The 11,935-nt window shown below is 48.7% G+C and overlaps 1 protein-coding gene across 10 annotated transcripts in view; it reads left to right on the top strand.

Moving 5' to 3' along the window:
* The window catches only part of Tacc2 (transforming acidic coiled-coil containing protein 2), a 210,366-nt gene that overhangs the window by 109,943 nt on the left and 88,488 nt on the right, over positions 1-11,935 (top strand). For all 10 annotated transcript variants that reach the window (XM_029479161.1, XM_029479156.1, XM_029479157.1 and 7 more), the window contains one exon: positions 10,513-10,650. In XM_029479161.1, the coding sequence (XP_029335021.1) occupies positions 10,513-10,650 (138 nt within the window). The remainder of the gene's footprint in view (positions 1-10,512; positions 10,651-11,935) is intronic.

The raw sequence follows: 11,935 nt of genomic DNA on the forward strand, positions 1-11,935 counted from the left end.
GCGGGTACAGTCCATCATTTTGGCTCACAGTTTGCGGGTACAGTCCATCATTTTGGCTCACAGTTTGCGGGTACAGTCCATCATTTTGGCTCACATTCAGTTTGCGGGTACAGTCCATCATTTTGGCTCACAGTTTGCAGGTACAGTCCGTCACATCAGGGAAGGCATAGCAATGGGAGTGTAGAATAGCTGGTTGCTTAGCGCCCATAGGGGCATCAGAAATAGAAGACCGCAGTAGTCCAGCCGGGGGTATGATCTGCCCTTCTGAGGCCCCCTCTCTATCCAGGGACCATCCTTTTCAAAACAGCTTGTCCCAGGCCTCTTTTTGCTTAGGACACAGAAGGATGGCTGTGTGGGCCATCTCAAGTGGATCTGTGGATCCTCTCAAGAGCCACGGATGATAGAGTAATGTTCTAACTGCATCTCACAGGGGTACAGACCAAGACTGCAAAATGTTAACAGGCTCAGGCCGTGTGGCAGCCATGTTGAGACAGGTGTATTATGCTGCCCAGCCATGCTCCTGACCCCATTCCTGGCAGATGTCACTTACAATGCCGACTATGAGTGAGTGACCACAGGGTGCAGGAAGGGGTAGGAGTAAGCATGGATGCTCTCTCTCTCAGAGGAAGGACAGCTGGGACTTGGGCAGGGGGCAGTCAGGAGGCAGGAGCCAAAGAGCAGGGAAACATTCGACTAAAGAGAAGCCAGCAGGAGTGTAAACATTTGTGCGGGAGGAGATCATTGCTAGGTTGACGGGAAAGAGGCAGTTCCAACAGGAACAGCTATCGGTTGGCTGGTTTCACTTTGGTCATCCAACATGATAAAATAGTATTGTCGTGAAACACAGTCAACTCTCATTGTTTAAGCAGTGTTTGTGAACGTGACTCATCTCTGGAGTTCATTGATAACCTCAGAGTCAATACTGGTGGCTCCTTCTCAGTCCTGTATCCGGAACAGTGAAAACTGGGAGTCACCCAACACGAGCATTCTTTCTGTTCATGGTTTCCCTCTCGTGCTGTGAACAGGTGACCCCTTTTAAAAGAAATTTATTTTCTACACATAGCGTTCTGCCTGCATGCCAGAAGAGGGCGCCAGATCTCATTCTAGATGGTTGTGAGCCACCATGTGGTTGCTGGAAACTGAACTCAGGACCTCCTTTATGGCATATTTGCAATCGTCTGTGCTCTTGTTGGTGACCTTGCTGTTTAGAGTGATCCCTGTATACAATGTTGAAGTGCTCAGAGACCTGAGGGTACCCAGTGAAGAAAATATGGACATTACTAGGGCTTTGTTCTGTCTAGCAGGAGTTAATGCCATTGTGTGAGTAGAGGGATAGTTGATCAGATTGTGACCTCTAGGATGCTTTTAAATACAAGTACACACTCTAAAGGTTGTGTTTTGATAGAGTGACTCATCAAAGTCTACCCAGAGGGTCTCAGGAATAGAGCATCTTTTCCCCCCCACCCCCCACGATGGTTTAGCATTGGCCAACTCATGTCTGTGGGCTTCATAGAACACTGCTGTGAATGGCAAGCAACCAGTGGGCTAACCTCTGCTCAGCTGTTGGTGTGGCTAAGATGTGTGTCCTGGTGTGTGCAGAAGTGACCGTCTTCCCCTCCCTGCTTAGTGTAGGAAGGAAAGGAAGAAACGGTGTAGAGAGCTTAGTTTGCCCTCCTGCAGAAACAAGACTTGCTGTTTGTCCAACTTGTTCGTGGAGAGAAGTGAGCAGAGAGTGTCTTCTCTCCCAGATAGGGTATCGGTGACAGACCAAAGAGAGGAAACTCCAAAGTCCAGGTTGGTGAATCATTGAGTTATTGAGGTTATATCAGGAGTATTCGTGAGGGGTTACAGGAGTAGACATGACTCAGAGACAGGTGCATCAGCAAAGCACCCCAGTGTGGGTAACACCTCAGGAAAGCTAGAAACCTGAATGGAGTATACTGCGTGGCCTACAGGCAGCTCGATGGGATGGGGGTTACTCAGCATTCTCCTGGGCAGCTCAGCCTGTCTGGGCAGCTTTCAGCTGGCCTTGCTGCCTATAGATACTTGAGGAAGGGTGAGCTAGTGAATCTGATCAGTTTCAGGGGCTTCAATCTGAAGCTTTTGAATTGGCTACTTCCTGCAGGCAATTCTTCTGTCTTCCTCTAGGGCAGCGGTTCTCCACTTCTTAATGCTGCAACCCTTTACTACAGCTCGTCATGTTGTGGTGACCCACCCAGCCATAAAATTAATTCTGCTAGTGTTTCATAACTGTAGTTTCGTTACTTTTCTGAATCATAACGTAAATACATGACATACAGGCTATCTGACACGTGGCCCCTGTGAACGGGTCATTTGGCCCACAGGTTGAGAGCCGCTGCTTTAGGACATTCTAGTTACAATGGTGTTATCTTTGAGGAGGTCACCACACAGCAGAATTTAAATGAAAAACTTTTTTAAAAGTGTTTCTTCTTTTCTGAGACAAGATCTCACTATTATCCCTGGATGTAGATCAGGCTGCCTTTAAACTTAGAGATCTTACAACCTCTGCCTCCTGAGTACTAAGATTAAGGGAATACACTACTACACTCATCTAAGTGCACACACACACACACACACACACACACAAATGCAATAAACATTTTTAAGAAAAAGTAAAAGGGTATTTAAAGAAAATGGAGCCAGGTTCAGCGGCTCATGTCTGAGGCCCCAGCAGAGCAGGAGGCAGCTTTGCCTACATCAAAAGTTTGAGGCCTTCCTGCTGTATGAGGCTGTATTAAAGATTTAAAAAAGAGGGGGAGAGAGAGAGAGACAGAGACAGAGACAGAGACAGGTCCTCCCCTGCCTTCAGGGCATCTGCTGATGCTCTGGGGTCAAAGCAGAGTGCCTTGTGTTCTTCCCAGGAAGGGGGCTCTCACGCTCTCTGAGGGATTCCGTAGATGAAAGGAAAGCCACTTCTTCATGTCCTCTCTGTGGACACCATTCTGCTTTGACATGTTTTTTAATATACAAAACCTGGGCCCAAGTTCTCTAGAACATTTTACAAATGACTAGATTGCTCACATCCATTTGCACTCCTATCTGTTCCGTGTTTTCACTCAAAAAGGAAAAAAGCCAGAATGGTTTTCCTAGAGAAACCTTTTAGTGTTGTCACTTGTGAGCGGCAGAGCAGGGTATTAAGGTCACTTCAGGACCCACTTGACTCCTGTTTCTTCTCAGTCTAGAATCTAAGCGGTGGTCTCTCCTTGGATCGTGAGTGGTCCCATCAATACCACTGGAAAACTACTCACCTCCCTGCTTTATGCCAGACTTACTGTGTACCAGAGCAACTGGTGGGAGTCTGACAGCTGCCCATACTTAGAATCTGAACCATTCCAGTCCCCAGGGGTGTTCCCACTGCTGTTCTGGGCCACCGTGTGGTGCACACTAGGTAGAGGCAATCTTGTCCTGGTCACAGGACTCAGGACTACAGACTCCGGGGGCAGCAGTTGGTGGCTGAAGCTACCTGTGACTTCTGTAGAAAGAGTCATGGCCCTGCAGGGAAATTGTGGCCCTGGGGGGCATTGTGGCCCTGGTGGGCATTGTGGCCCTGGGGGGAATTGTGATCCTGAGGGACATTTTGACCTGGGGGGAATTGTTGCACCGGTAGGCATCATGACCTTGTTTTTGACACTGTGGAACCCCAGGATTCCTGCTTCTATTTTTCCTTTGTTCCCAAATCATGTATGGGTTTTGTTCTTATCAGTTTGCACAATGCAGTTCTTTGTCTTTGAGCAGATTTGACTCTCCCAAAAAGTTAGCTGAATCTTTATTTAATAATCAGGCAGTTAATATCTGGGTTATAAAGTAGAGGAATTGTTTTTTTTTAAGACTTATTTATTTTATGTATATTAGTACACTGTAACTCTACAGATGGTTGTGAGCCTTCATAAGTACACTGTTGCTGTCTTCAGACACACCAGAAGAGGGCATCGGATCTCATTATGGTTGGTTGTGAGCCACCATGTGGTGGCTGGGATTTGAACTTAGGACCTTTGGAAGAGCAGTCAGTGTTTTTACCCACTGAGCTATCTCACCAGCCCTGAGGAATTGTTTTTTAATATACAAAGGAAATTAACCAACCTGAAGGACGGAATTCCGTAAGAGGCTCCTTTGCCTCTCTCTCTCAGGGCTGTGTGCTCTGTGCCCACTGCACTGAGTGAGGGTCACTTGTTTGTTTATAACCTTTGTGTTCTCAGCTGGGAGCCACTAGACCATGAGATTCCCATATTGGCAGTTGTCAACTACTGACAATTTTGAAGTATTGTTTTTGTTTGGTATTTTGAGATTTGTGAGCTATTTAATCTGTGTAGGCACCTTTGGGCTTTGTATACAAATGCATGTCCTTGACATCAGAGACCAGCCTCTTTCTGTTCTCTGTGTCTATTCTTTTTTTTAAGATTTATTTATTTTATGTATACGAGTGCTCTATCTGCATGGACACCTGCAGATACACCAGCAGAAGAGAAAGAGCATCAGATCCCATCACAGATGGTCGTGAGCGACCGTGTGGTTGCTGGGAATTGAACTGGGGACCTCTGGAAGGACAGCTGGTGCTCTTACCTACTGAACCATCTCTCCAGACCCCTCTGTATCTATTTGTATGTTCATCATGTGTTCGGGCCATATAAGGAGACATATTAACAGGAGCCCCACTGAGCAGCTAGTGACAGCAGTGAGAACTGGAGACCTTCCAGCACCATCAACCTCTTTCCTATTGTTTGGGGACGATGCTGTTGATGAGTTTTCTCCGAGTTAATATTTTCTTTCTGCTGAAGTTCTGCAAGCTGGAGGACACTGTCCTTCCTTTTGGGTGCAGACTTAGGGGCAGGGAAAATGAATGGGAGGAATTGACCTGCCATTCCCCTTCTTCACCCCTCCCCCCACTCTCTGAAATCTGCAGATCAGCATTGATGGTGATGTTTATACACTCGACAGCCTGGGGGACTTGGGTGAGTGGGTCTCATTAAGAGACTGGAAATATCTGGATATGTGGCCATTCCTAGCACCTCTCAGGTTGGGCTTTGGACCTTTCCAGAGGTCGCAGCTCAGAACCACGCTCCCTGCTCTGCAATCCACACCACAGGCAGACTGTCCAGTGTTTACCACAGCAGAAATTTCAGAGCACGTTCCCTTTTTTGCAGCTTGCTCCTCATTTTCAGTCTGAGCCCAGTCTGTGGCCCTAAGGCCTGCCCTGTTATCTGAGTGATTGTGTGTGTACTTGGGGATTCGAGGATGAAAAATATCAAGAGATTGTAAAGGAAGGCTGTGTGCTAAATGCGTTCCAGACGGTGCTGTGAAATGGGAGATAAGATGGCCATCTGGCCCAGTAGGCCATGATGTGTTCAGCTTGTACCTTGGGGGCTGTTATCATCCTCTTGTGACAACCGGAGTCACTCTGGTCTTTGTCCTGGGACAGGGGCTTAATTTGGCAGCCCCAGCTGATTTTTGAAATGAAATTTGCTATCAGTTCGGTGGGAACTCTGCCAAGAAGGACTCAAAAGCCCAGAACAGGGAATCAAAGGATACCTGCTGGGAACAGGCTCTCTCTGTAACTGGGCGGTCTAGCTATGAGTCTGCACACCAGAATTCTCTGTTGTGGGTGGGTTAACATGGCTGCTGAATCGCTAAATGGACCAGTTGCTACACCGGACCTTGGCAAAGTGCCACTTCAGGGATAGCATATTGACCTGCAGGTAGTGGTGCTAGCTGGTCAAAGGTCTTGTCCAGCCGGGCTTAACGACACCTTGACTGATGATAAATCCTGACTGGCTGCTAGATCGTGATGGCTTATGTCTTCCCTAGTTGCCAGTTCAATTCTAAAAAAAAGTTTAAATTAGATTTTCTCTGTATCTTCCAAATTAGGAACACTCTGCGTGAATGTGAATTTGACTTCCTTATTATTCTCGTATGGCTTGGAAAACATTAATTAATTCCTTACGTGGGAAGAAAGGATCATGGATATTTACAACCAGAGGGACCTTGCATACCTCCCCTGTCCACCCTTTTTCAGAGGACAGTGGGCCTACTCTGAAGGCGGCACAAGAAGGTGGAAATGGAATCGAGTCCACTTTGAAGGGCTCTGTCCTCCTAGAGCAGGATTTGGAAGACACACCCGGGGGGGTGTGGGGGGACCCAGCTCAGGCTGGGAGTGGTCCTGGGCGGCAGCTCCCAGCTATAAAGTGCTGCCTTCCTGAGAATAATGTCTTTAAGATGGTCATTGCTGGTCATGTGGGGCTAAGCAGAGACAGGAGCTGGCCAAGGCTGTTGACCAGGAACTCCTACCGCCTTCCTGTCTCTGCTACAGTGGCCTGTGTTCTCTCAGGAAGCGGGAGGGAGCAGGGAGTGCACTTAAGGTCCATTTCAGATGTAGGCCCAGGCTCTCTGGGTGTGACTAAAGAGCTGTCACTCACAGTGCCACACTGAGAAGGCCCTGTGCCTGGCTGCTTCTCGAATTCCTGACATTTGTTAGAACATGGAGGGCTGTTTACCCTGCCTCTAGTTACATTCATTTCCGTGTAGACTCCATGGCCTTCTCTGCCTTTGCACGTAGGCTTTGGCATTCCCAGAACAGAGAACATGTGTCCCTTGTTCAGTGGCCCCAGAGGTTGTGCTGCCAGGTGAGGAATGGAAGGGCCTACTGCTTGTGGAATGTTCTTGAGTGTGCCTCACCAAAGGATGACAAAGACTCTGGCCTCCTCTGGGATACTCCTGGTCTAGCAGGAGAGTAGAGCTCACTTTCAGGGAACTACCAGATGTTCAGAGAGCCTGGTAGCCACTGCCTCCCCTTCAGGTGAGGGCTCTAAGGCCCCCTCCAGATGGAGGGATGTCTAAGCTAAGGTGTGCTTGGGGAATTCATGGCTTCCTCTGCTATGTGGAGCAGGGAGCTGTGGAGACGGGTCTGTGTGTGGCTCACCTGTGGGCGCGTGAGGAATTGGAGAGGGTTTTAGGTGAGGTAACATCCTTACCAGACTTGAACTGAACCTTCTGGTGGCTGAGGGAACTTGGGGGAATAAACCCTGAGGTATACACTCCAGGATACCCCAGGAGTTCTGCTAAGATGAGGAAGGCCTGGGCCACAGAGGTGACTGGACAGAGAGGACTGATTCCGGAAGAAGAAGGTGACTCAGTGGAAAAGGTGATCAGGGGTCCTGAGCCTCTGAGAACAGGAAAATCTCACAGTCCTGACTTCCGGTGTCAGTGTCCAGCTTGGGAAGAGGAGGAGGAGGGAGAGGACGGAGAGAGGGAGGGGAGGGGCCCGAAGAGGACACAGAGAGAAGGGAGGGGTCAGGAGGGGTTGTGGTGTTCATGTGTGGTAGTGAGTCACTTAGCTTCCCTGTTGGGGCTTGACTACCTCAGTCATGGATGCGCCAAGAACTGGCTATGGTGGGAGGGAGGCTCCATTCCTAATTGAGCTGTTGAGTCATTTGTTTGGTGCCTTCAGCTAATAGGAACTGGCCAGGGCAGGAAGGGTGTGGCTATGGAGGAGGAGGCCAGTGGAGGGGAAGAGAGGAGAGAGCTGCCTGGTGGTCCTTTGGAAATATACTGGCTTAAGGACAAGTAGGCTGTCCAGACTTCTGAACTGAGGGCATGTTGTCTCTGGGTGACCCTGGAAAATGCCCCACGGGTAATAGCTAAAGCCCAAGGGCATCCATGCTCGATCCTCAGCTGTGAGCTGTCCTGGGACCACAGATCTGAGGCCATCTTCCCTACCCTCTGGTAACTTGCCTCACAACCCAAAGGCGAGAACCCTTTGTAACACAAAGTAACACAACAGTAAGCAACAACCGTCTCGTCAGTGCACCTTTAATGAAATCAGATCTTCCTGGGATTCATAAATGTGGGAGCTCAGCCAGCGGAGTCTCGAGAGACAGCTGAAATTAGACTTGCAATGTGCTTTTTCCCCTCTTCGAAACAGGGTCTCTCTCTGCTGTCCTAGCACTCAGTACGTAGACCAGGTTGACCTTGAACTCACAGACCCACCTGCCTGCTTTTCCTGGTTGCTGGGATTGAAGGTGTGCCCATCAGCAGCTGGCTTTGCACTGATTGTAAGCATGGATGAAGGCTGTTCGGAGTGACACTCTCTGAAGGAGATTAAACAGCCCCCAGCAGTTTGCTTTGTTCATTTGCAGCCACTTTTCTGTATTTTGTTTGGAGACAAGGACTTACTGCATAGCCTAGGATGGCACAGACTTCATGATACTTCTGCCTTGGCTTCCCAAGTGCTGGGATATAGGTGTGGTCCCCCATGCCTGGCTTATCTTTCAGTTTTTATTCACCATGGATTAGCTTCTAGGGTCCTACAAGGATCATAACTTTTTGGGTTCCACCCTCTCTACCCCCAACCTTGTGGGGCCCTTGAGGAACTGGCAATGTGGCTTCCCACTCTTTCTCAGCCCAAGGACGTGACGGGCTCTCTTTTCACGCATGATGATGATGCTTGCTGTTCATAGCCTGTCTGAATATTGGATCACTGGGGAGCAAAGCACAGATGTGGGTGCTGTCAAATGAGGAAACACAGCTAGTGGGTCTGAAGAAATGATTAGCAGGTAAAGGCACTTGCTATGAAGCCTGGCAGTCCGAGTCAGTTGTCCACTGATATCCATATGTATGTGCTGTGGCAAATGCATGTGTGTACACACAAACACACATGTGCATGCATGTACATACATACATGTACACACCAAAACAAAAACCCCACCACATCTCTCACATCAAAGGGGACAAGAATAAAGTAGACGTTTATTTAGGTTAACCCAAATTCTATGTTTCAACATGGATGTAGCCTCATGATGTTTCTATAGTAACAGAACAAAAGTCATGAATCAAGACAAATTTCAAGTACATTGGTGGGAACGTCAGGTAGCAGGTACAGCAACATGGGGAAATCTGTTACAGCCTCAGATGCCATCTTAGCTTCTGGGTTGGTGGAAGGAAGCTAGAGGTCTGTCTGTATATTCCAGAAGATTTACCTCGGTCTTAAGGATGTTGGATCCCCACATAGGTAGTTAAATGTCTATTTAGAAGCTAAAATAGCTCAAGAGACTTTTGTTCTGGACCTGAAATATTCTCTCAATCATTTATTGAGTTCTAATCAGTCTTGTAGGCTCCTGGATTTCATGGTCTGTCTTCCAAGGGTAGGGAAGGCAGGGACAAGGGCAGCCACTGTAGGCATGGATGTGCTTACGTGATTCAGTTAGGAAGTGGGCTAGATATGAGAGGGTGAAGCATTGCTAGCTTACTAAGTGAGGAGCTGCCTAGCCAGGAGTTAGGCCTGTTATAGGAACTAAAGAAGCTGGGCAGAACCATGAAAGGAGGGAAGGGCAAAGCTGGGGTTGATTCTGTGGAGCCTGCTAAATCACCACAGGGCTTTAGTAGGAGTAAGAATTCCCTTTCCAGGGTTGGGCACCTAACGCAGTGGCTGCTGTCTTTCAGGGCCAGGTTTGGTCTGGAGGCAGAGCCTACAAGGCTGGCTCTGAGCATGGCATGGTGACTCAGAAACCAATGCTCCTATGGCTATTTGCCCCTAAGAGAAGAAGGGATCCTGTACCATAGACCGCAAAACCTCAAACTCCAGCTGCCCCTGCAGCCTGGGTCTCAAGCCCTGCCTCTGAGTCACTAGACTCCAGCCTGGCTCTTGCAAGGCCGTCAGCTGACCAGCTCCCGGCTGACAGCAGGAGCTGGGGACTCACTTGCTTTGAAAACTGGCTCCCAGGCTGTAGATGCCTCGCTTTTTGCCAACACTTCTGTGTTAGGGCCTCTGGCTTGGGGCTTGTGTTTCCAGGTGCTTTCTGTGAGGCCCTGCACAGTGGCAGATCCCCTGGCTGTCCAGGAGGGGGCAGACATTTACCACATGAAGGCTGCTTGCCTTTCATAATCCTTTTGGCCCCTAGACAGAGCTGTCACCTAGCCCCCACTCCCAACCCCATCCCAATCCAGGTCCCAGAGTGACCCAATAGCTCATACACCCATACTTTGCTCTCTCTTGAAATTTGGGGGCAAATTGTGGGGAATTTACAGAATTGTGGAGTTTTTGTTTGTTTGTTTTTCAAGACAGGGTTTTCTCTGTGTAGCCCTGGCTGTCCTGGAACTCACTCTGTAGACCAGGTTGGCCTCAAACTCAGAAATCTGCCTGCCTCTAGAATTGTGTTTTAATTTTCAACACAGAATTTCATTGTATGCACCAAACTGTTAGAATACTTTTATATAAAAAACTTCAAGCAACCCTCAGACAAGAAGACACCCAGGGCCCCTAACACTTGAGCAGTTAATGAATTCCCAGGTTTTTTGGAGTCGAATGAGGGAGGAACTCTGGGACTGGAGGCTGTGGCCTCTACCATGTGTAAGTCGAGGGAGTCTAAGGAGCAGTGTGCTATGTCTTTAAATAGTCCTCTCCACAAATGTGGGTGGGTTGGGTGGGGTGAGAAAGGATGGATGAATGTGCCATTAAGGAGCCGAATTCCATTTGAAATAATTCTCCCATTGTGTCCCCAGCGCCTCCCCATCTGCTGCCAGTGCAAGTCCTGCTCCTCTGGCCCCAGAACATACAGCCTCGGCTTCCTCCGCAGCCGGTCCTGGAGTAGAAGTCACCCCCACTGCCTCCCCCCAACACCTGGCCAAGAACGCACCCAGGTAATCTACAAGCATTTCTCCCATAGCAGCTGCCCAGGAGAGAGCGAGGCTGGGTGGTCTCGCTCACTGTCTGTCCTGGGGTAAGCTGGGTTTAAGATGGCGCCAGCAAGGCTCTGACACCATGTCTGTAATCGCTTGGCTTGTAGCTTGGCTTCCTGAAGCAGTTAGTTCTTTTGTATCAGGGACACTGTGTGTAAGGCATGGACTCCCGAGGGGCAGAAGCGACAGCCTGTGAGTGAGAATGTTCCCCTGTAGGTTTCCACTTACAGGAGACTATGCAAAAGGCAAAACTACAAGGAATAGAAAGTATTATGGTGGCCAGGGTAGGAGCTAAAAGATCTTAACTGTAACATCATAGCTTGTCCTGCATCTCGACTGTAGTCAGGGTCATGTGACTATGTCAAGTTTATCCAAGGGTGACTGCTGTCTGATGTAGCCAATTCACAGGGACACAGCTTTGCCTCCTGCTTCCTGGGTCTAGTAAATGTGAGCTACCCACTTGTTCCGTGTCCGAGGCTCCCAAGGCTCTCACACAAATTTCACTAAGGTGCCTGCCGTTTGCCTTGGAGTGTTTACTTCCTGGATTCTCCATTCCGGCACCTTTTGCGTCTTGTTTGTTTATGCATCTGAGAGCCAGCATCAGGACTTGAGTTGCTCTGGCTAGACATCATGCCAGGGACAGGACACAGGTCTGGAAGATACATGCTGCCTGGCTATGTGGAGCCTTGAGGTCTCTGGAGACAGAATGATGTCCTCAGTAGGATTAATCCTGTGTGGGCTGAGGACACTGGGGAAGGAATAGATGCTGCCTGGGGAGTTTCTACATGTGTGTGGTCCCTAGGGGCAGAGAAGGCATGCGTGGCAGGGGAGCAGAGCTGAAGGGTCTTTAGAGTGTAGAGACTGGAGCCTGCAGCCTCCAAGGGAAGTGGATCATGGCTCAGCAGGTGGGGCCGTAAAAACTGGGGTCCTTATCTTTGTTTCCTTTGGTAACTTTTTTTTTAAGTACAGTTTTGATTTACCAAAGAATATAGAAGATAGGCCAGGCAGTGGTGGCGTATGCCTTTAATCCTAGCACTTGGGAGGCAGAGGCAGACGGATTTCTGAGTTTGAGGCCAGCCTGGTCTACAGAGTGAGTTCCAGAACAATCAGGGCTATATAGAGAAACTGTCTCAAAAACCAACCCACCAACCAAACAACAACAAAAAACAAAATAAAAAGAATATAGAAGATAAAAAGTGATGTTCTATTTACCTAACCCATAGTTCCCTCTTTTCTTTCTTTCTTT

This window comes from Mus caroli, chromosome 7 (assembly GCF_900094665.2).
Source record: "Mus caroli chromosome 7, CAROLI_EIJ_v1.1, whole genome shotgun sequence".
In the NCBI taxonomy this organism is placed as follows: domain Eukaryota; kingdom Metazoa; phylum Chordata; class Mammalia; order Rodentia; family Muridae; genus Mus; species Mus caroli.